The sequence below is a fragment of the Microcaecilia unicolor genome, chromosome 7 (assembly GCF_901765095.1).
Source record: "Microcaecilia unicolor chromosome 7, aMicUni1.1, whole genome shotgun sequence".
Taxonomy (NCBI): domain Eukaryota; kingdom Metazoa; phylum Chordata; class Amphibia; order Gymnophiona; family Siphonopidae; genus Microcaecilia; species Microcaecilia unicolor.
Genome location: NC_044037.1, coordinates 220,161,033 through 220,186,035, shown reverse-complemented (window position 1 = coordinate 220,186,035; position 25,003 = coordinate 220,161,033). Strand labels below are relative to the sequence as shown.

At 47.2% G+C, this 25,003-nt stretch overlaps 1 protein-coding gene across 1 annotated transcript in view; it reads left to right on the top strand.

Annotated features, from left to right (window-relative positions):
- Positions 1-1,294: 1,294 nt before the first annotated feature.
- Positions 1,295-25,003, top strand: part of AGPS (alkylglycerone phosphate synthase) — a 531,881-nt gene continuing 508,172 nt past the window's right edge. The window contains exon 1 of the mRNA XM_030208991.1: positions 1,295-1,491. Within this exon, the coding sequence (XP_030064851.1) occupies positions 1,307-1,491 (185 nt within the window). The 5' untranslated portion in view covers positions 1,295-1,306. The remainder of the gene's footprint in view (positions 1,492-25,003) is intronic.

Here is a 25,003-nt window from a genome sequence, read left to right as displayed (position 1 = left end):
GCCAGCCAACAGTGATCTCCACAGGCCTGCTCCAGGGCCTTCTCTATGCCGGGTTCTGCCTTCTGATACAACTTCCTGTTTTCGCTAAACACCAAGTTGCATCAGAAGGCAGAACCCAGCAGGCAGGAGGCCCAGGAGCAGGCTTGTGGAGATCGCTGTTGGCTGCCTGTATAAGGGAGAGATACTGGGGGGGGGATGAGTGGGAGGAAGGCAGGCAGGCATGGAGATGCTGGACCTGCGGGAGCGGCAACTGCAGTTTTTTTTTAAACCACGGAAGCCACAGCTTTTTATTGTTCCCATGGGGCGGTAAAATGTTTTGCTCCCTGCATCCACAGTAAATGCGCCAATTTTCCTTTTACCGCAGGTCCCCCATCCCTATGTTATTCTCTAATCAACAGTGCCTTTCTCTTTCTTTAGCACCCCCATGTGTCCAGGCTAATAGGCCAGAGATGGTTTCTTTCATTATGTGGGTAGGTGTGTTGGTCATAGGCGTACTAGCGTTTTTAGTGCGCACTAAATGCTAGAGAAGCCCATATGGGCATCTCTAACGTTTAATGCATGCTTATTTTTAGCACTCACTAAAAACACTAGCGCATCTTTGTAAAAGACCCCCGTAAAAATCAGGACTCTGGCAGCTGTCTTTCAAGAAAAATGTTAAAATAATAAAGTCGAGTAATATGTAACTGCTAAGGAAAGAATCAATGCAAACTAAATACCTTATTTACATCTTGTTCACACCTTTTTTCAGTAGTAGCTCAAGGTGAGTTACATTCCGGTAAACTGGGTATTGTCCTGTCCCTAGAGTGCTTTTGGAAGATGACAATAATGCAGCTGCATCCATCTAATTTCGTGGGTGGTATTATCTTGGGGTGGAGCTGAGGTAGGGTCTGTCTAAGCCAAGGAGGTTGGTCTGGGCCCTGGGGTAGAGCTGGGGGAACGGTTGGGGTGGAGCTTGAGCACCCCCTAAATAAACATCTTATCGGTGCTTCTGTGTTTTTGAACATCTCGTCCCATGCACTCTATACGTTTTCAAACATAAACTAAAACTATCTTGCCAAGTCCTCTAGTAAACTGATACAGAATACGGTTTATAACCTCTCTCCTCCTGTCTTGAGGTTACTGTACTACGCATGTTCACACAGCTCTGACAGTGCTTGCTGCGACAGGTGCCGAACGGGGTCGCACAGCAGCAATAACAGCCTCTGCTGAGAAAATTGCCCCGCCTTCTTATCCAGCTCTAGTGAATCGGTGCCTAGGAACATTGGCGCTGTGCAAGCTGGGATGCATCATCGCTTTCCTTCCTGTTATGACCTTTCACCCCGGCCCTTCAAACTACCTACACAGAAGCATGGCGTCAGGCACTTCTAGTCAGCTTGCCCAGCGCCGACTCAAGATCATTTCGGGACATGTACAGCCGCCCCAGGCGCGGGAAGCGCTTTCTCTCCACCCGTGCAGTGCGCCGGCGGCTTCAAGCAGCATCCCGAAAAGGAGGTGTGTACGTGAAGGTGCGAGTCACGGAGGGAGCCTGCACTGCTTTTTGGGTTTGGCAGTGGGTGCGGTGCTTTTCTCCAGTGCTACCTCGTGCCCCGGAGTCAAGCGCAGACTGCTGCCTCACTCATGGGCGAGCTGGCCTTGTGAGCAATAGGTTGTAATCCATGGATTATTTTGTTTTTTTTCATGTGGTTGTCTAATCTAAACTTCAGTGGCAAAGTTTTATTATTATTATTTTTCTTCCATGTGCGCTCCGCAGAAGTTTGAATTCATCATATTTCCTACGCGAATAGGCAGTGATTTATTTTTCTAAAACTAACGTGAGGTGGAGTGGGAACTTCATGTTCGTTTCTTTCAGCAGGGGTTAGATTTCGTGACAAGTGACTTTATTGCCTCGTGTGTGTCACTTATAGTGTGGAGATGACTCTTGAGGGATGATGCATAGTAAAATAAGCAGTTGTGTAGATATAAACATGCAGGGAAATTAGTTTTGAGATCGGGAAAATGATATTATCGTATGCTACCTTCCCTCGCATTGGTCAAACAATGGTTGGTTGTAGTGTTACAGTTAATTTAGTTTATCCTTAATAACTAAAGAACAATAAAAATATGTGCATTAAATACATTTTTTTTGTTGCAAAATGATGTACCTACTGATGTCAAAACAAAAAGAAGAGGCTTAAGGTATCTGTGAAACTTGATACTTGCTGGGTAGGTGTATTTTGAGAGGTCTATAAAAAGTGGATACTATTATTTGCAAACGGGAAAAAGGTAATGTCATGTTTTTACTCATTTTCATTTAGTAATATGCAATAACATGGGATATGTTATTGACATTTCCCATATCGTAGCAAATGACAGCCTGTTCCTTTTTTTAAAATATGCGAATAAAAGCCCTTCAGGATATCTGTGATTAAGAGACTAAAAAATATCATGGTATGAAACAGGGTTTATGATTGTGGTAGGGATAGGTCTTATTGCTTTATTTTAGACTTGCTGTAGTAAAAGTTAAATGGTAAAGTGACTAGACACCTGCTTTCTCCTGGATAACTTTGAGATGTGTTGGATGATCATCTTGCAGACTTGTTTTGGATTTCAATAATACTTTCTGCAAAAGTTGTTCATGTTTGATACTTGCTGCATTTGTTTGGGAATTCAGTATTAGTATTATGCTTCTTGGTTTGTGTCAGTTGAGAAATAGTTTGTAACTTTTAAAATGTATTTTCTTTACTAGTACATAAGTAATGCCACACTGGGAAAAGACCAAGGGTCCATCGAGCCCAGCACTAGGTTTAACTTAGGATTTGTACTTAGGATGACCATATAGTGCCTCATTTCCAGGTGACTGGTGGAGCCAGTACTTACTTTGGACAGCAAAACCTTAGTAGCTTATAATAATTCATCAGCAGATTTGTTGGTGGAATATTGGAATATAACAATATAGACAATTTAACAGTTCTTTAGCCCCTTTGCAGGTCAAACCCATGTAAGACATTTTGCCTTTGTTTCTTGAGGGTTTCTATGTGTGAGTTAACAGGAAGTAGGGGGCAGTGGTATAGATGGCCATTTCATGTTATTGTGTAAAGAAACTGCAAGCAATTATAAGTATGCAGTCAAGGGATTAAAAAAATAACTTTTTGCTATCAGCAACAAATTATCCTGGAAAGTGTCAGAATTCAAACTCTGGTGCATTTGATCAGGTATCCTCCTTCATCCCTCCCTTCCCCCTTTGCAATGTCAAGCCTGTCATGCAGCCATAAACAGCTGGTGGACTGTTTAGGAAATAAAATCACTCAGGTTCAAGATTCAGATATTACAGTAAAGTGGTGTTCTCTTCCTTTAGTTAATGTTTCATAGTGAACAAGTGAGATGGGTATAGATTGAAATAAGATGCATGCTGTGAACTCTCAAATGGTATCATAAGTACATAAATATTGCCATACTGGGACAGACTGAAGGTCCATCAAGCCCAGTATCCAGTTTCCAACAGTGGCCAATCCAGGTTACAAGTATCTGGCAAGATCCCAAAATAGTGCAATACATTTTATTCTGCTTATCCTAGAAATAAGCAGTGGATTCTTCCCAAGTCCATTTTTAATAATGGCTTATGGATGTTTAGGAAGCTTTCCAAACCTTTTTAAAACTGCGTTAAGCTAACTGCTTTTACTATATTCTCTGGCCACAAATTCCAGAGTTTAATAACATGTTGAGTGAAGAAATATTTTCTCCGATTTGTAGCTTCATTATGTACCCCCTAGCCCTAGTATTTTTGGAAAGAGTAAACAAGTGATTCATGTCTACCTGTTCCACTCCACTCTATTTTATAGACTTCTATCATATCTTCCTTCAGCCGTCTCCTCTCCAAGCTGAAGAGCCCTGGCTGCTTTAGCTGTTCCTCATAGGGAAGTTGTCTCATACCCTTTGTCATTTTCGTTTCCCTTCTCTGTACCTTTTCTAATTCCATTATATCTTTTTTGAGATGCGGTGACCAGAACTGCACACAATATTCGAGGTGCGGTTGCCCCATGGAATGATACAAAGGCATTATAACATCCTAATTTTTGTTTTTCATTCCTTTCTTGATAATACCCAAACATTCTATTTGCTTTCTTAGCTCTGCTGCGCACTGAGCATAGGGTTTCAATGTATCATCATGCCTAGATCCCTTTCCTGGTCGGTGACTCTAATGTGGAACCTTGCATATGTAGCTGTATTTGGGTTCCTCTTTTCCATGTGCATCACTTGCACTTGCTTGCGTTGAACGTCATTTGCCATTTGGATGCCCAGTCTCATAATGTCCTCTTGTAATTTGATTAAATTAATGATATTTAGAGCTGTTACTACTGTCGAACTTGTTAAAACCTTCTTATTCTTTTTGCCTTGACCTTATACCACCGCTAACTGTAGATTCCGTTCCTTTTATCTTGCTGCACCATATGCCTGGAATAGACTTACTGATCTGGTACATCAAGCTCCATCTCTCGCCGTCTTCAAATCTAATATAAGCGCCCACCTTTTGATGCTGCTTTTAACTCCTAACCCTTATTCACTTGTTCAGAACCCTTATTTTATCATCCTCACTTTAATATTCCCTTATCTTTTGTTTGTCCTGTTTGTCTGTCCTAATTAGATTGTAAGCTCTGTCGAGCAGGGACTGTCTCTTCATGTTCAAGTGTACAGCGCTGCGTACATCTAGTAGCGCTTTAGAAATAAGTAGTAGTAAGTAGTAGAGTATGTGTGTGTGTGTTTGTTTACTTGGTGGGATTTATTAATTGCTTTTATGAAGAGATTCACCCAGCAGGTACAGTTTTATATAAAACTTACAATTTTGTTAACAGCATAACAATAGTAAAATGACCAAATATAAATACAGTAAATGAGGTAAACTTGGAAATGGCAAGTTGAAACCTAATAAGAGGACTTCCATGAAACAGTATAAAAAATATACACATTTAACAGCACTGCAGAATGATATAATAGAAATATGATAAATGCTAGTACAATACAAACTACCAAATGTATACCCCACAAATTAAGGCCTTGGTGGGTAATTTAACATTGAAATGGTAACTTTGCTGTGGCTGGTCTACAGAGATGGAATTTTTTCCATTTGAGGGTGATCAGAAAGTTAATGCCCTGAAGTTTAGGAAGTTGTTAACACATCTGTTCTGGGTTGCCTTTATTCCAAGGCATTATGTTTATTCCAGAATTCAGTTTTAGGGTCCAGTTTGTTGGTATACATTTTTAATTTTCCATGTATAAACTTGTAGCATTTTCAAAGATCCATTGAGAAAACCAGAGTGCAGCCTGGTTGATATATAATTAAAGAAGCTGCAAAGACATAGTGAATTGAGACTTTAAAAGGTAAAAGTGTAAACTTACATATACTGAGAAATAGGTAATCAGTTGATGGTATACAGACTTGGAATAATGTGGTCTTTGTTGTGAATTTTCCAGGAATGAGTTATTTAGCAGCAGTTTGAGTAAACTGTGCTTTGGGTGAAATAGATGGCATTGTAATAATTGTCTGCAGAATAGCCCTAAAATTGTAGCGTTCTAAACATGGCTTCACTTATGCAACAAATGCAGTTATAAAAGGGTTGTAGTAATTGTAGAGACTTTCTTAATCTGTGGTTTCGTGCTCAAGTCTAAATATGACTCTCCAAATATAACACTTCCCAAGTTGGCAGAATTGAATTGAAAACTGGTGTATATCTAACTGCAGCAATGCCTTGAATTGGCTCATGTCCTTCAGCCTAGGCAATTATGTTTAAAAAGGCATAAAACTGAATCTGTATCATTAATAGGGTAGTATCCGGAGGCATATGAACATACACAGTGATTATTTTCTTGTATTGACTTGTCTGTAGTATTCAATACATTGGACCACAAACAGATTCTACAGCATTCTGAGTCCTTGGTATATGAGAAGTGGCAATACAATAATTTATATAATGATGTGAAAAAGTCCCCCCCCCCCCCCCCCCCGATTTCCCCTATTATTGCATATGTCACACTGAATGGTTTCTTATCTTTAAACAAAATGTAATACTGTGTTAGGCACCATATAGTTTCCTTGTACCATGTACAGGGATGGAAAATTATTTAGATGCCTTAGGTCAGGGCTCAGCAAATCCTGGATACCAGGTCAAAGTAGCATTTAGAAATTGCACCCTGGTGCATGGGATTTCATGTCCTTGAATGTTTCTTTAGGTTGTACTACCGAAGAATGGTAGCTACAATTTGCAGATAGCAAAGTAATGGGAATAGGTGGTAGGCTTCCAATCTCATTATCATTAGTTCCTTGGGAGTGAGGGATGTGTGAGAGAAACTGGGTGATGGCTGGGGGGGGATTCAGGTCTTGGTGCCATGCAGTGGTTTAGCTACAGGTGGGCCACCCAATTTGTACTCAGGCCCACCCAAAATGTGGCTCCCCTTGATGTGGCTGGTGGGAATCCTCAAACCCCACAGCTAAAGATTTCTTCTCATTAGGTAGTCAGTGCTCTTCCAAATGTCAGCTGGCACCACACACCAGCCCCTCTGCACATGCTCAGTTTTCACCAGGCGGAAGCACTGAGCATGTACAGACTACTGGCAGCTGCGTCTGCTCAAGTCAAGTGCTGGCAGCTTCTGTTTGGAAGAGCACTGGCTGACCAAGGAGGAAATGATAAAAGCAGATCATAAGTATACATTGCTATTTGCATGCATAAAATTCTACCTCTATTCATCACCCAATGAGTAAGAAATCTTCAGCTGGTGCAGTCTGGGGATCCCCACTAGCTCAGGTATTTAATATTTTGTGTTTGAAGATAGGGGGAGAGCAGAGAGCAGCACAGGGGGGGGGGGGGGGGCCCAGGAGGGGTTGAATTCCGTGCCCATCCATTTTAGGCTCAGGCCCACCCAAAATTGACTGTCTGTCTACACCCCTGGCGCTATGTAAATCATTGAGTCAATTGCCTTGTTTCATATGTCAATGGAGTGCTGTCACACAGTTGACAGCATACTTTGGAAGGGAGACTGGTGGCGTCTGATACTGTAAGGAACTGATTACTAAACTTTCTTTGCTGGGAGATTTTGTGACTTCAAGCTCAGGATAGAAGAGAATTTGTGGGTTTGTTGATCTTTTTTTTTTTTTTAAATGAAAAAAAGCAGGAAATTAGGGCTTCTTGTACAAAGCCGCGCTTTCTGAATCCCCTGTCTGCTGCTTAGAATCCAAAATGTGGCCCAGGGGCCCACAGAAGGGGGAGGACTCACTGTCTGATTGCAGAGACAGAAGAAACAACTGGGCTAAACCCTGAAGCCAAAAAGACCCAAGACCCACCAGGGGTCCCATTGGGATCACCTCTACAGTCGGACTAAAGGGGAGGTAGAATAGGAAGACCCACCAACCCCCTCCCCCCCAAGCCTTTGAGGTCTCCCCTGCATCTACTAAGGGGATTGGAGGCTTCGGGACTCTGAAAACGCTCACCACAACCTGGAATGAGGCCCCTGCCGGGCCCCATTGGAGGGAGGAACCCATTGTCTGACTGCAGGGTCTGTCAAACTGAATTGGTGAAGCCCTGAAGTTAAAAGACCCCAGGGGCCCCATCGGGACCTTAGCTACAGTTGGACCAAAGGGGGGGTGGGACTGAGGAACCTTCTGCTGCTGAGAAACAGCAGGAGAAAAATGTGCTTAAATGGCTCCTGTTTCCACTGAAGGCATTGAAACTGCGGGTCCTGATGCCCTGGCTGAGAGAACAGCAGCAGCATTGGGGCCTTCCTTGGCCTGGGCCTCTTCCTCTTCCCCGTAGCAGGGAAATCCCCTGCATGCAAGTGCTGGGGATTTCCCTGTGCTCTGCTACTTAAAAAAATGTTTTTTTTTTAGCAATCTTTTTTAAGAGCTTTAGTCCCATAAACAGAGAAAAAGCTTACCCAGCCAGACTGACATTTTTTTGTTGAATTAACACTCAGAGTGTATGGACAAGAGGAGTAGGGACCCGCACCCCCTCAGCAAGGTCCTGCAGGACTGAGCCAAAGCTTCACACAGTAGCACTAAGAAGTACAGCTGGGGGTTGTGGACCAAAGCGCCACGCTCAACCAGGAATGGACCCAATCTGTGAACCTGGGAACGGCTGTCAGACTCAACTATGTTGTGCAGCCGTGGACAGCAGAGCGGGGAGCTAGGGCAGGGACCGGGATCACCATCAGCACAATTTACCACCTGCTAGAGGTAGAGAAAATACTGGATTGTTCCAGGGAGCACCACAGATTATTCTGGTGATGCCACTGGTAGAATTGTTTTCTCTACCGCCACCTGCTGGCAGGAAGGGATAACACCCATTGGTTCAAAACCATTGATTTGAGGCTAAGAAATCCAGTATAATGGGACTGAATTAATTCAAAGAGAAGAGTTCTTGTACAGGTTTTTGGGAATTCTGATGTAGGAACCGTTCTTTTAGCACAAATAGAACATGTAGCATAAATAGCAGATGAACTTAATTTCAACCTTTTTTTTTATGCTGCTGCCTAACCTCTTGCACTTTCTTTATATGTAAAATATTCAAATAAGTTGGAAGGAGCCTGCTTTCTAGTTGCATAGTGTAGGCAATGGTCTAATTTATTTCACCATAACTTTTGTTTTGTTTTTGTTTTGTTGTTATTGACTCAGAATACACTGCCCAGAGAATTCAACAAACTTAACTTTTTTTGCGGGCAAGCCTTATTTCTGTCATTCTTATGTTGGAGCTTAGTGATAGGGGTGATTTTTGTCACAGCATTTTCTGCTACAGCATGGACAGGGTTTGTGGAAGGAAAACACACAAAATAACCACCAAAGAATGTGTTCTTAATTTTTTAATATTTTAAAATGATTTTTTTCACTTGTGAAAACTTGTTGTGGTGTAAAATGTCTTTAAAAAAAAATCTTGCCATAGATATGAACACTGATTTTTGCGTTTTGAATTTATTTACTCACATTTTCTAAATCGGATAGTATTTCTCCAATATATATGAAGGTTTGTTGGCTACCAATATATGCCAGAATCTTAGTCAAAGTTTTGTGTTTGACATATAAGATTTTGTTTGGTCTAGCTCCCTTATATTTTACTAATCATGTTGTCTTTTCAACTTTAGTAAGAAACACACAAGCTTGCAATTTAATAGAGGCTTAATTTATGGGAGAATCTCTTAGCTTTCCAAGCAGCAAGGCTAGATAAAACTGTTTTGAATTTTATGCTTTCTGCTTTAGATTACAAGCATTTTAGATGCATCATTAAGACATACATGTTTAGGAAATTTGTGTTAAATTCTGCAGACTAACGATTGATTATCTGTTGTTTATTACCTTGTCATTACCTTTATTGTAAATTTTAAAGGGAATTTTATTTTTTTGTCATAATGTAATGTTAATCTCAGATAATTTCCAGATTTACTTTTTTATAAGCCACATAGAACCGAAAGGTGGATAGCAGACTATAAGATGTGTTTTGTTACATGAATTGTTTCCCATTCCAAACTGTTTTACAATCCAGTTATATTTGGAAGGTGAAATGATCTGCCCTTGGTCATAAAATGATAGTGGGAGAAGTAAAGGGTTGTGGATTTGATATACCATCTTTCTCTGTCTCTAAAGTTTTTGTACCTGGAGAAGTGGAGGATTGGGTGACTAGGCCAGAGTCACAAGGAGATGCAGTGGGACTCGAACCCATCGAACCAGGACATCTCCAGGTTCTCAGCCCAGTGTACTAACCATTAGGTTAATCCACTTCTCTAACCACAATGCTGCTCCTCTTTATTGCAGTTTACAGTTTGGCTGAGGCATGCAAGTGTATTAGGCACCAGAGGCAATCCACCTGCCTTGTTGTCCTCCCCCCATGGACTTTGATAAAGTCAACAATCATGACTGCCTCAGCCTCATCTCTCCCAGTACAAACTTGTAAAAAAAACATAATTGAACATTAAACTGTTCTGTGTATATATTCATAATTAGGGCCAATTCCGAAAGCCATTTAGCTGGGTAAATAGGCTATTTGAACACTTCCCACCTTCCTTGCAGATAAAGTGGACACTGATGGTTGTTTGGTTGACAGGCCTTCTTGTTTTGTTTTTGATTACAGCTACTTTTTGCTGCTGCTCCATGTGATCATGTAGTCTTCATAATGATTAAGGCCATGTTGCAGTTTGTGCATATTTCACTACATCTTTGCTAGAAAAAAAGAAATTCTCTGACTGGCTGTTAGGATTATGTGCTAAGTGAAATGAAAAGTTTTAGGCCAGTTGTTAACCCCTGGTTTCTCTCACTGGTTATTTTGCATTGCATGTCTGATTAAAAAGAAAATCCCTTCTATAAAATTCTGTTCAAGATTGTTCCTGATTATCTTTTCATATACTTCCTTCCCACAGTTTTAAAAACAGGTACGGATGGGGCTTTGGCTATCTCTTTGCTGTCCTCCCACAGGCTGGAAATGCTGGAGGAGGGAGCGGTTCTCGCTGAGGAATCTTATGATATACTCCCCAGGCCACCAAGGACCTTTCTGGTACACAAAGCTATGCAAGAGCTCATTTTGGCTCAGTGGGCTACTCCGGAGGCTAGCTTTCGGGTGGCCAAGGCTGTGTCTCGGCACTATCCAGTGGATCAGGAGAAGCTGCATTGCTTAGTGCTACCTAAGGTGCATTCCTTGATGGCAGCGGTCACAAAAAAGACTGCTGCTGCTGGAAGGGGGCATAGCGCTCAAAGATGTTCAAGACCACAAGCTGGAGTCTGCCTTGAAGGTTTCTTTTGAAATCTTAGCTCTCGCTCTGCAGGTGGCGGTATGTAGCTTTACGCATCCCAGGCTTGCCTTTCCTGGGTGCAGCAGGCAGCAGGTGCAGTGCTGGAGAGAAGGACACAGCCTCCCTCGGAATTTCTAGATGTGAAGACTGGTCTGGCCTAGTTGGCGGACGCTTTGTACAACCTGGTTTGGGTGTCAGCCAAGCAGGTGTCCCTAGTAGTAATGGCACAATGTTTTTATTATGGGTGTGCTGCTGGGCAGCAGATGCAGCATCCAATCAACGTTTGGTTAAACTTTGTTTAAAGGCACGCTCCTGTTTGGAGAGGACTTGGAGAAGCTGGTGAAAGATTTGGGGGATTCCAAATCTCAGTGCCTGCCAGTGGACAAGCCCCATTCTTCAGAGAAGCTGGGCAGTCTAAGCTTCACTTTTGTGACAGTAAAATTATTGGCTGGGCCACTCTGGCTTTTCCCAGTGATCTCTGTACCAACAGAATCAGTCCTCTTGCCTGGACAGGCAGCCTGGAGGTTCTTCCTCCAGAGCCCCCTCTGTTCCACACACTTCGCAGTGGTGGTCTCTCGGCCTGCTCGATCCTGAGCATAGGAGTGGGCCAAAGTCAAGTCAGACCAGTGGGTCTTGAGCTTATTTGAGAGTGGGCCAAGGTCACGTCAGACCAGTGGGTCTTTGAGCTTATTTGAGACAGGTACAAATTAGAGTTTTCCTCTCCTGTCGCAGATCCTTCCTTGGTCTTCCTGTGCACAGAAGGTCACAAGTCGGGAAGCTTATTTGCACATTGCCATTTGTCCTGCCGTTAGTTTTTTCATCCGCTTCACAGTGCGGGTGTCAGGTTCTCAGGTTCAGAGCCCGCGGGGGCCGGCTCTGGAGCATATGTGAGCCCATTGGGCTGCTGACGAGGAGTGACAGCAGCAGGCAAAACCCACCAATCAACGCTGGGGCAAACACACCGGCACCGGCAGTGGACTGCAGGCACCGCCCAGCGAGCCGGAACACACAGACTGGAATTCCACGGACTGGATGACACAGGACTGGAACCCCCCGGACTGGAACTCTGGACTGGAATCCCCCGGACTGGAGGACACAGGACTGGAACACCGGACTGGAGCACACCGGACTGGTCCACACAGCTTCACCTGCACTTAGCTACTAAGCCCCCCAGGAGTTGAGCTCCTGGGTTCGAGTAGCCGGCAGGACTTACTGGATACCGGATGACACAGGGACCAGGACTGGAAACAGAAGTACTCCTAAACCTAAACTGATCTACATGCTCCCAAGCCCTAAACCAGCAGGAGTGTTCCTAACAGTAAACTGACAAAAGGACTTTCTAAGCCCTATACTAAACAGGAGCTCCTAAGCCCTGCTCAAGAAAGGGACTTCCTAAGCCCTAAACTAACAGAGCAGGGAACTAAACACATAGCTAACACAGGTGCTACTAAGCACCAAGCTACAAGCAGAGCTCTACAACTCTAAACTAACTAAGGTGCTCCTATGCACAAAACAACCAGAAGAGCTCCTAGCACTAAAAGGGAAGACAGGGGAGCCAAAAGGAAAAAGCAGGGAAGCTAACACATAAGTCAAAAGTGCTTCCAAAGCACCAGACCCAACCGTGCTGCTAAAGCACCAAACTCAAACAGCAAAGACTGCAATGCTCCCAATAGCCCAAACACCAGAAGTATTTCCAACAGCAAACTCTGCAGTGTTCCTAACAACACCAAACCCAGGAGTACTTCTAACAGCAACAGAGCTTCCAAAGCCCTACACACAGCAAAGCTTCCAAAACCAAGAGGGAAAAGCAGGGGAACCACAAGGGAAAAGCAGGAAAGCTAAACACACAGACACTAGTGCACACTGCACTAACACTAACCTGGATCTTAGCAAAAGCAAGCAGGGAAACTAGACACAAAGTCAGAAGTGCACACTGCACCACCCTACCTAAAGCAAACACAACCGTTGCAAAAGCTCTGAAGGAAACAACACCACTTCCTTATCAAGGCCCTCCCTGATGATGTCACACTCGCTAGCCCCAGGCAACAGCACACTGACCCAGAGAGCACACTGAAACCCATAGAGGCCCAACCCACACCAATGCAACACCGTGAAGCACTTGAAGCCAGTACACCCAAAGAGAGTTAGAGCTAACTCCGTCCACACACACAGCTGTAGTAAAGTGAAACAATTAGCCCCGTGCTGCTGGAAGCTGCCAGCACAGAGAGACAGAGCCAGCTCAGAAAGGACAGACAAAAGAAACAGAAGCCAGCTAAGAAGCTGACCCCCAGGAAAGAGGTAAGTTTGAGAGGGGTTCTGACCCCAATCATAACACTGGGTCAGCATTTTCAGTTTCAAGCGCTGCCGTTTGGTCTGGTCATGGCTCCTCAAACCTTCCAAGGTCATGGTAGTACTGGCTGGGGCTTTACAAAAGGAAAGCATCAAAGTGCACCCTCATCTGAACAATTGGCTCATCCAGGCATCGTCTCCACAGGAGAGTGTGCGGGTTACATCCCACATGATGGAGCTCTTGTGGAAGAAGGGGTATTCTGAGGCAGTTATCCCTACTTTGCTTCAGGCTTAGAAATGTTCTTCTTCAGTGGCTTATGCCAGGGTGTGGCATGTGTTCGAGGCTTTTTGTGCCGACAAACTTGGTCCCTTTTTCGGGCATCCCTGTCACAGATTTTGTCCTTTATACAAGAGGGCTTGGTGAAGGGCTTAGCGGTTAGCTCTCTGCATGTGCAGGTGGCTGCAGTCGCCTGTTATCGAGGCAGAGTGTCTAATTCCTCCCTTGCATCGCATTTGGACGTGGTCCGGTTCGTTAAGGGGGTGTCTTGTCTACACCTACCAGTGTCTCGACCAGGTCCGGTGTGGAACCTTAATTTGGAGCTTCGTTCATTGCAAGGGGGTGCCCTTTGAGCCCTTGTGGAAGCCTACACTTAAGGATCTTACTCGGAAATTGATGTTCCTGGTTCCTCTCTCGTCGGCACAGAGGTTGTTGGAGTTGCAGGCCCTTTCTTGCAGAGAACCTTTCTATGTTTCTCGGAAGCGGGGGTCACAGTGCATACTGTGCCATCCTTTCTTCCAATGGTTGTCTCAGCCTTTCATCTCAATCTGCCTTTGTTTCTTCCTTCATTTCAGAGAGACCAATATCTGGAGGATTTCCCCTGGTTGCGCAAGTTGGGAAAGGGAAATGGGACTTGATATACCTACCGCCTTTATGTGGTATTTTGCAACTACATTCAAACCGGTTTACATATATACAGGTACTTATTTTGTACCTGGGGCAATGGAGGGTTAAGTGACTTGCTCACAGTTACAAGGAGCTGCAGTGGGAATCAAACCCAGTTCCCTAGGATCAAAGTCCGCTGCACTAACCACTAGGCTACTCCTGTTTGGCGCATTCTCCTGCAGTATTTGGCTGCTACGAATGATTTGTCATTCAGATCACCTGTTCATACTTTTCTTCTGCCCGTGTAAGGGAGAGGTGGCCTATAAGGCAACAATTGCACGATGGGTTAAGGAGGTTATCTCCTCGGCTTATGTTCTGGCAGGTTGCACGCTACTGATGAGGCTTCACGCGCATTTGACTTGGGCACTGTCTTGGGGATTCTCCGAGGACAAGCAGGCTGCTTGTTCTCACGACTGGGTGACGTCCGCGGCAGCCCCCACCAACCGGAAAAAGCTTCGCGGGACGGTCGGCACGCAGGGCACGCCCACCGCGCATGCGCGGCCGTCTTCCCGCCCGTGCGCGACCGCTCCCGCCAGTTCCTTTTTTTCCGCGTCTGGAGAGAGTCGTGCTTTGCCGCTCTCTCTATCCTCAGCCGCCGGAAAGTCGATCGCGTTTACGCGAATCGTTTCTTTTTTCTATTTGATTGTACACCGCCCGGTTTTCTTTAAAAAAAAAAAAAAAAAAACCTGAGCGTGTGGAGCACGCGCTCCTCTTTTTCCCTCGCTTCTAGCGGGGACGCCGCGTTGCGGCCTAGTGGCCGCACGGTCGTTTTCCCCTTTTTCGAGGTGTGATTTCCGCCACCATCGACGACTTTGACTTCGCCGACGCGATTTTTCCGTCGATGTCCTCGAAGGTCCCGAGTGGATTTAAAAAGTGTGGTCGGTGCGGCCGGCCGATCTCGCAGACCGACACCCACGCTTGGTGCCTCCAGTGCCTCGGGCCGGAGCACAATCTCAAGTCGTGTCCCCTGTGTCTCGGTCTCCGGAAACGGACTCAGGTTGCGAGGCAAGTTCTACGGGACCGTCTTTTTGGAACTTGCGCCGGCCCCTCGACGTCGACCTCGACGGCATCGGTATCGACGCCCGGTCCTTCGATACCGGTATCGATGCCCGAGACATCGGCACCGATGGCATCGACCCCAGGAGAACAGGTCCCGTCGGCCCGCCGGTCCTCTGGTGAGGGTAGAGGTGAGAGGCCGCGTGGGCAGTCGGCCCCGGTCACTCCCTCAGCCCGTGGTCCACGGGACCGAACCCTGTCTGACCCGGTTCCTCGAGACCGAGGGGGATCGTCCTCCTCCTCCTCCATACCTCCCGGCGCCGGTGACGTGCATCGCAAGAAGGATAAGAAGCGTCGTCACCGGTCGCCCTCGGTGCATCCGGACATCGGAGAGGAGGCGACGCCGAAGCGTCCACGTCGAGAGGAGAGGTCCCCGTCGGTTGTGGAGGTACCGATGCGTCAGGGTTCCGGCACCTCCGTGCCGTCTCCTGGCCCCCATCAGCTTCTGGCGCCGACACCCCTACCGGCCCCACCGCCTTTCCCGGCAGCGGGCCTGGACGAGTGCCTCAGAGCCATCCTTCCGGGGATCCTGGAAGGGCTGATGCGCCAGGCTGTGCCGGCGCCGGGGGTGCTTGCGCCCTCGGCGCCGATGTCTGTGGCGCCGGCGAGCTCTAGCCCGGCGCCGGGGCCATCGACACCGCCGCCGCTTGCGGCGCCGGTCTCGACTGCTACGCAGGTGGAGTCCCCGTCGACGTCGATGGAGGGAGCTCCGTCCCCACCGGCGCGGGAGTCCACCGCTCGACGACACCGAGACCTCGGTGCCTCGACGTCGAGCCGGGCCCGGTTCAGGACTCAGCTACATGAGCTTATGTCCGATACCGAGGATGAGGCCTCGTGGGGGGAAGAGGAGGACCCTAGATATTTCTCCTCAGAGGAGTCTATGGGCCTTCCCTCGGACCCCACGCCTTCACCGGAGAGGAAGCTCTCACCTCCTGAGAGTCTCTCCTTTGCCTCCTTTGTGCGGGATATGTCTATCAGCATTCCCTTCCCCGTGGTCTCTGTGGAAGAGCCGAGGGCCGAGATGCTCGAGGTCCTCGACTATCCATCACCACCTAGAGAGTCCTCCACGGTACCGCTGCACAATGTCCTCAAGGAGACACTGCTTCGGAACTGGGTGCGACGTTAACTAACCCCACCATTCCCAAGAAAGCAGAGTCCCAGTACAGGATCCACTCTGACCCAGAGTTAATGCGGCCCCAATTGCCCCATGACTCGGCGGTCGTGGATTCTGCTCTCAAGAGGGCACGGAGTTCGAGGGATACCGCCTCGGCGCCCCCGGGGCGGGAGTCTCGCACTCTGGACTCGTTTGGGAGGAAGGCCTACCAATCCTCCATGCTCGTGACCCGCATCCAGTCATACCTGCTCTATATGAGCATCCACATGATGACCAATGTGCAGCAACTGGCGGACCTGGTCGATAAGCTCCCGCCGGAGCAGTCCAGGCCTTATCAGGAGGTGGTCAGGCAGCTGAAGGCGTGCAGAAAGTTCCTGTCCAGGGGTATCTATGACACCTGTGACGTGGCTTCTCGTGCTGCGGCCCAAGGTATAGTGATGCGCAGGCTCTCATGGCTGCGTGCCTCTGACCTGGACAACCGCACCCAGCAGAGACTGGCCGACGTCCCTTGCCGGGGGGATAACATTTTTGGTGAGAAGGTCGAGCAGCTGGTGGACCAACTGCATCAGCGGGAAACCACCCTCGACAAGCTCTCCCACCGGGCGCCTTCAGCATCCACCTCAGCAGGTGGACGTTTTTCCCGGGCCCGGCAGGCTGCACCCTATTCTTTTGCAAAGCGTAGGTACAACCAGCCGGCCCGAAGGCCTCGTCAGGCACAGGGACAGACCCAGCGCGCTCGTTCTCGTCAACAGCGTGCGCCTAAGCAGCCCCCTGTGCCTCCACAGCAAAAGCCGGGGACGGGCTTTTGACTGGATCCACGGGAACATAGCCGCCCTCAAAGTGTCCGTACCGGACGATCTGCCGGTCGGGGGGAGGTTAAAATTTTTTCACCAAAGGTGGCCTCTCATAACCTCCGACCAGTGGGTTCTCCAAATAGTGCGGTGCGGATACGCCCTGAATTTGGCCTCCCTGCCACCAAATTGTCCTCCGGGAGCTCAATCTTTCAGCTCCCATCACAAGCAGGTACTTGCAGAGGAACTCTCCGCCCTTCTCAGCGCCAATGCGGTCAAGCCCGTACCACCCGGGCAGGAAGGGCAGGGATTCTATTCCAGGTACTTCCTTGTGGAAAAGAAAACAGGGGGGATGCGTCCCATCCTAGACCTGAGAGGCCTGAACAAATTCCTGGTCAAAGAAAAGTTCAGGATGCTTTCCTTGGGCACCCTTCTGCCAATGATTCAGAAAAACGATTGGCTATGTTCCCTGGATTTAAAGGACGCATACACTCACATTCCGATACTGCCAGCTCACAGACAGTATCTCAGATTCCGCCTGGGCGCACGGCACTTTCAGTATTGTGTGCTGCCCTTTGGGCTCGCCTCTGCCCCACGAGTGTTTACAAAGTGCCTCGTGGTGGTAGCGGCCTACCTACGCAAGCTGGGAGTGCACGTGTTCCCATATCTCGACGATTGGCTGGTCAAGAACACCTCGGAGGCGGGAGCCCTCCGGTCTATGCAGTGCACTACTCGACTTCTGGAGCTGCTGGGGTTTGTGATAAATTACCCAAAGTCCCATCTCCAGCCAACACAGTCTCTGGAATTCATAGGAGCTCTGCTGAATGCCCAGACGGCTCAGGCCTACCTTCCCGAAGCGAGGGCCACCAATCTCCTGGCCCTGGCCTCGCAGACCAGAGCGTCTCAGCAGGTCACAGCTCGGCAGATGTTGAGACTTCTGGGTCATATGGCCTCCACAGTTCATGTGACTCCCATGGCTCGTCTTCACATGAGAGCTGCTCAATGGACCCTAGCTTCCCAGTGGTTCCAAGCCACCGGGAATCTAGAAGATGTCATCCGCCTCTCCACCAGTTGCCGCACTTCACTGCTCTGGTGGACCATTCGGACCAATTTGACCCTGGGACGTCCATTCCAAATTCCGCAGCCCACGAAAGTGCTGACGACGGATGCATCTCGCCTGGGGTGGGGAGCTCATGTCGATGGGCTTCACACCCAGGGTCTGTGGTCCCTCCAGGAAAAGGATCTGCAGATCAACCTCCTGGAGCTCCGAGCGATCTGGAATGCACTGAAGGCTTTCAGAGATCGGCTGTCCTACCAAATTATCCAAATTCGGACAGACAATCAGGTTGCAATGTATTACGTCAACAAGCAGGGGGGCACCGGATCTCGCCCCCTGTGTCAGGAAGCCGTCGGGATGTGGCGTTGGGCGTGCCGGTTCGGCATGCTTCTCCAAGCCACGTACCTGGCAGGCGTAAACAACAGTCTGGCCGACAGACTGAGCAGAGTCATGCAACCGCACGAGTGGTCGCTCCATTCCAGAGTGGTACGCAAGATCTTCCGAGAGTGGGGCACCCCCTCGGTGGAACTTTTCACCTCTCGGACCAACCACAAGCTGCCTCTGTTCTGTTCCAGACTTCAGACACACGGCAGGCTAGCGTCAGATGCCTTTCTCCTTCATTGGGGGACCGGCCTCCTGTATGCTTATCCTCCCATACCTTTGGTGGGGAAGACCTTACTGAAGCTCAAGCAAGACCGCGGCACCATGATTCTGATCGCGCCCTTTTGGCCTCGTCAGATCTGGTTTCCTCTTCTTCTGGAGTTGTCCTCAGAAGAACCGTGGAGATTGGAGTGTTTTCCGACTCTCATCTCGCAGAACGACGGAGCGTTGCTGCACCCCAACCTTCAATCCCTGGCTCTCACGGCCTGGATGTTGACGGCGTAGACTTCGCTGCGTTGGGTCTGTCTGAGGGTGTCTCCCGTGTCTTGCTTGCCTCTAGGAAGGATTCCACTAAAAAGAGTTACTTTTTCAAGTGGAGGAGGTTTGTCGTTTGGTGTGAGAGCAAGGCCCTAGAACCTCGTTCTTGTCCTGCACAGAACCTGCTTGAATACCTTCTGCACTTATCAGAGTCTGGTCTCAAGACCAACTCAGTAAGGAATCACCTTAGTGCGATTAGTGCTTACCATTATCGTGTGGAAGGTAAAGCCATCTCTGGAGAGCCCTTAGTAGTTCGATTCATGAGAGGCTTGCTCTTGTCAAAGCCCCCTATCAAGCCTCCCACAGTGTCATGGGATCTCAACGTCGTCCTCACCCAGCTGATGAAACCTCCTTTTGAGCCACTGAATACCTGCCATCTGAAGTACTTGACCTGGAAGGTCATTTTCTTGGTGGCAGTTACTTCAGCTCGTAGGGTCAGTGAGCTTCAAGCCCTAGTAGCTCACGCTCCATATACCAAATTTCATCATAACAGAGTAGTGCTCCGCACCCACCCAAAGTTCCTGCCGAAGGTGGTGTCGGAGTTCCATCTTAACCAGTCAATTGTCTTGCCAACATTTTTCCCCAGGCCGCATACCCGCCCTGCTGAACGTCAGTTGCACACATTGGACTGCAAGAGAGCATTGGCCTTCTACTTGGAGCGGACACAGCCCCACAGACAGTCCGCCCAATTGTTTATTTCTTTCGACCCTAACAGGCTAGGGGTCTTTGTCGGGAAACGCACCATCTCTAATTCGCTAGCAGATTGCATTTCCTTCACTTACGCCCAGGCTGGGCTGGCTCTTGAGGGTCATGTCACGGCTCATAGTGTTAGAGCCATGGCAGCGTCGGTGGCCCACTTGAAGTCAGCCACTATTGAAGAGATTTGCAAGGCTGCGACGTGGTCATCTGTCCACACATTCACATCACATTACTGCCTCCAGCAGGATACCCGACGCGACAGTCGGTTCGGGCAGTCGGTGCTGCAGAATCTGTTTGGGGTGTAAATCCAACTCCACCCTCCAGGACCCGAATTTATTCTGGTCAGGCTGCACTCTCAGTTAGTTGTTCTTCGTAGGTCAATTTTCTGTTGTACCCTCGCCGTTGCGAGGTTCAATTGACCTGGGTTCTTGTTTTGAGTGAGCCTGAGAGCTAGGGATACCCCAGTCGTGAGAACAAGCAGCCTGCTTGTCCTCGGAGAAAGTGAATGATACATACCTGTAGCAGGTGTTCTCCGAGGACAGCAGGCTGATTGTTCTCACCTACCCTCCCTCCTCCCCTTTGGAGTTGTGTGTTTCATCCTTTTTTTGCTAGTCATTCAACTGGCGGGAGCGGTCGCGCACGGGCGGGAAGACGGCCGCGCATGCGCGGTGGGCGTGCCCTGCGTGCCGACCGTCCCGCGAAGCTTTTTCCGGTTGGTGGGGGCTGCCGCGGACGTCACCCAGTCGTGAGAACAATCAGCCTGCTGTCCTCGGAGAACACCTGCTACAGGTATGTATCATTCACTGTCTTGCCTGATGGCTGTTGAAGAGATCTGTAGGGCAATGACTTGGTCTTCCGCTCATTCTTTTGTTAGACATTATCATTTGTATGTGGCCGCTCGCACAGAGGCAGTGTTTGGGCTGTCTGCTGGCAGCAGGGGTTTCAGCTCCCCACCCTGTTTAGGTACTGCTTTTCTACATCCCACCTGTCTCTGAATTCTTCTGCTGCTGACGCTAAGGAACAAAAAATGTTATCTTATCTGATAATATTCTTTCTTTTAGTCATAGGAGATGAATCCAGAGACCCACTCGGAGCCGAAAGTGTGGGGTCTGGGTTGGAGTTAGATGTCTGTGTTCCAAGCATTGCTCTGCCTTGAAGAGCCACTATCAAGATTCTACTGAGCAGATTCAGGGACCTTTTTGGCAACGCCATCCTCTCCTCCACACATTTTCTTTTCAACCAGAAAACCCACTGGAGAAGGCAAGGCTTCTCTGGGACTTGAGGTGTGTGCTGGTCCAGTAGAGCTTAGTTGACAGCTGTAGAGAGGAGTGGTGCCCAGCACACTGCTGCTGAAGCAGCTAAGGCCCAATTGTGTTTTAAGAATACACTTGCAATTTTAGAACATTCAATTAGTGTTTGTGGTTGCTACAAATTAAACAAAGTAAGTGAGCTGGCATAAATGTTCTCCAGCCCCTTGTGCTCTCAGGCTAACCTAGGGCCGGTGCAAGAAGTAAAAAGCTGGTAAATAGGGGAATGACAGAGACTTAAGATGGAGGGGGGGGGGGGGGGGTGGGAGGAGGAATAAAATTTAGCTACTTGTAGGTTAGAAAAAAATGCAGGTAAGAGAAATGGAGAAAAAAAATGAGATAGAAGGATCTGAGTCAGAAGTAGGTATAAGATTAGAGAAGAAGATGGACAGTGAAAAGCAGAAAATGGAAAAAGGATTTGGGAGAACATCAACAGTAGGATCTAGTAGGGACAGACCAGGACCAACCCAAGTGGAAAAAAAATGGTCAGACAAGAAAGGTAGAAAAAAATTAGATTTTCACTATTTAGAGAAATGAGATGTCAGCTTTGATGCGGATTTCTTTTACTTTATTTTGTACAGAAGGAAATGCATATCTGTTTCTCTTTTCTCGGGTTTCCACTGCTCATATTCTGGTTTCTTGAGTTTTCAATTTAATTTTTGTCAAGGTGTTTGTTTCTAATCTGTATTCTCTCTTCTGCTCTCTCTTTTTTTTTTTTTTAATTAGGTGGGTGACAGCCTTATTTTCGAAAGTGATGGGCGCCCAGATTTCAACCCAAATCGGGAGATAGGCGTCCATCTCGCAAAGGCGCCCAAATCGGTATAATCGAAAGCCGATTTTGGGCGTCTTCAACTGCACTCCATCGCGGGAACGAACAAAGTTGACGGGGGCGTGTCGGAGGCGTGGTGAAGGCGGGACTGGGGTGTGTTTATCGGCCGAGGAGAGATGGGCGCCTTCGGCCGATAATCGAAAAAAGAAAGGTGTTTTTAGCGTGAATTTGGGTCATTTTTTTAACCCTTTTTTTTTCATGAACAAGTCCCCAAAAAGTGCCCTAAATGACTAGATGACCACCGGAGGGAATCGGGGATGACCACCCCTGACTCCCCCAGTGGTCACTAACCCCCTCCCACCAAAAAACCCCCAACTTTAACAACTTTGTTTTCCAGCCTGTATGCCAGCCTCAAATGCCATACCCAGCTCCATCATAGCAGTATGCAGCTCCCTGGAGCAGTTGTTAGTGGGTGCAGTGGACTTCAGGCAGGTGGACCCAGGCCCATCCCCCCTACCTATTACACTTGTGGTGGTAAATGGGAGCCCTCCAAACCACCCCTAAAACCCACTGTACCCACATGTAGGTGTCCCCCTTCAGCCATAAGGACTATGATAATGGTGTAGAGTTGTGGGCAGTGGGTTTTGGGGGGGAATTGAGGGGCTCAGCACCCGAAGGAAGGGAGGTATGGACTTGGGAGGTATTTGACTTTTTAAAAAAAATTGTTATAAGTGCCCCCTAGGGTGCCCGGTTGGTGTCCTGGCATGTGAGGGGGACCAGTGCACTACGAATCCTGGCCCCTCCCACGACCAAATGCCTTGGATTTGTTCGTTTTTGAGCTGGGCGCCTTCGGTTTCCATTATCGCTGAAAAACGAAACCGCCCAGCTCAAATCCGCACAACTCCAATGCATTTGCTGGGCACAAACCGTATTATCGAAAAAAAAAGATGGGCGTCCATTTTTTTCGAAAATACGGTCTGTCCTGCCCTTTTATGTACCCGTTCTCGGACATAGACGCCCATGGAGATGGGCGTTCGCGGTCGATTATGCCCCTCCACGTGTGTTGTCCTTTTGTAATCACAAAGAAGGATTATTTTAACATGTAGTTTGTATGTTCGGGTGTTCTTTGTCCAATTGGAGGTATTCTGGTGTTCTAGAATATTTGCAGTGCTGACTTTCATAGGTAGGGTTAGTACAGTTCGAGTGTCTATTTGCAAGGTTTTGTGTTAGTTCTCAGTGTCTGGTAGTGAAGGAGTTTGAGTTTCTCTCACTTACGTTACACCAGAGTTTGAACAGAATGTTTTTTTTTTTTTAATTGTACTTCCGCTCTGTGCCTTTTGCTGCAAATTTTATTGGTTGATTTGGGAATGCACCATGTTAATGAATAATTATATTCTATAGTTGGGCACCACAATTTGGGTGTACTAATGCTGCATGCTAAGCATCAATTCTATAACCGCATCTGTGCACCAAGATGCCGTTAGAGAATATTAGCCTAAGTTGGCATCGATGAAGCTACAAGTGGGTGTGAACAGTTATGCCAGGTCTATAGCAAGCATAACTGTTCACGGCTAAATGTGGCACTTTAGCTTATAACTTATTACGTACATGCAGCTTGCATTTATGTGCTAAGTGATTTGTGTGTGTAAATTATAGAATAGTGCTTTAGCACTTATGGACATACATGTGCATTGTATGCATGTAAATGTTAGTATTTTATAACATATGTGCACAAATGGTGCCTAACTGTTGCACTCTGTTATAGAATTAGGGTGTATGTGATTTACAAAAATTTGAATAAATGTAAACTGGTGTGGGAACTTGGGCGCTGAAGGTGAAACTGGGGGCAGAGCTTGGATCCCCCCCCCAAACAAAAATGCATTCTGCTGACCCTGGGAGGGGAGTGGAGAGAGAAGATGATAGATGAGAGGGTGGGAGCTGTTGGTTGAGAGAGGAAAAGAGAGAGAGAGTGAGAGAGGAGATGCTGGATGGGTAGGGGGCACAGACTAATAAGCTGCAAGGGTGTGCCAGAAACCCTAGCACTGGCCCTGGGCTAATGTTCTGCCGTGATGTTTTTGGGCACCTCTTGCCCCCATGTTCATTCATTGTTTTGCTTTGAGCCAGTAATGTAGCTGTTCTACTTGTGCTCCCATATAGTCACAGGGGGCCTGAATAACTGAAGCTTTTATTTCCTCTTCACCTTTGCCAGGCCAGCCCAGATGAGCGGTTATATCCTGCCTGCATCTGCGGATGGGATGTAAGAAACTTGCTCCTTCCTTTGCCTCCTATTCCAACTCCTTTAGTATTATGTTTTGGAACAGAATCTATTACCAGATCCTCCCAGAGCTGCCTGCTCAGATAAAACTAGCTTTTGAACATAAAAGAACACCCAAATGTTTTATGGTGTACTCCCTTCAGTTCCAGTCCCAAAACCAGATGGTAGATAAACCAGGAATGCTTCTGATGTGTAGAGATTGTAAACTTGTTGCAGACCTAATGCTCAATTTAGAATTCTAAATAGGACTTCAGATTTCAGATGTTTTTTAAAAATGTTTTTAAATGTATGTATGTGTTTATATTAGATCTTTTTGTGAATTCCTAAAACTGTGGTTTTCTGTATTTGTGTTTCAGACATTAAGATTAATTTATTGTAAGTAATGTGTTTTAAAAATAAGTTTAAATGTTCATTTTTTACTTACTTTGGTGCAGGTGGTTTCAGACTGGGGCAAAAGGACAGGCCATATTAACAGTGGCAGTATCAGTTCTCCATTACCAGGCTGCTCTGTAGAGGCCTGGGACAGGCTTTAGAAGAAATCAAATCAAAACAAAATAAAAGTAAGAAGAAGCTGGCTAGGCCCCTAGATTGAAGAGAGCAGTGGTGGGGGCATAAAGAAGGCAGGAGCAAGCAGTGCTATGTCACTTCCTTGTTTTTCTTATTTCAATTTTATTTCAGGGCTCCCAACCCCAATGACACTTTAAGGAAATACGCATCAGTACTTAGAAGTGCTGGCCAGGCTTCATGTGCATTTTTACAGGACTACTGAGGGACTGAAAAGTGGCTAGAGTGTCTGAGCCGCAGGAATAGTGTATGTGAGTATGAATGACAATGATGTGCATTGAGTGTGTAAGGTAGATGAAACTAAGCTCGGTATTTAGGTGAGGGGGTTAGACTAACTGGGCAATATCTACCTCAAGCCACTAGCTGAGCTGATTTGGTCAATGGACACTCAGTTCTGCTTCAATGCAGATGATGTGCAGCTACTCATACCCATTGAACCTGACTTATCTACAGCCTTGTATAAACTGATTACCTTTCTAAC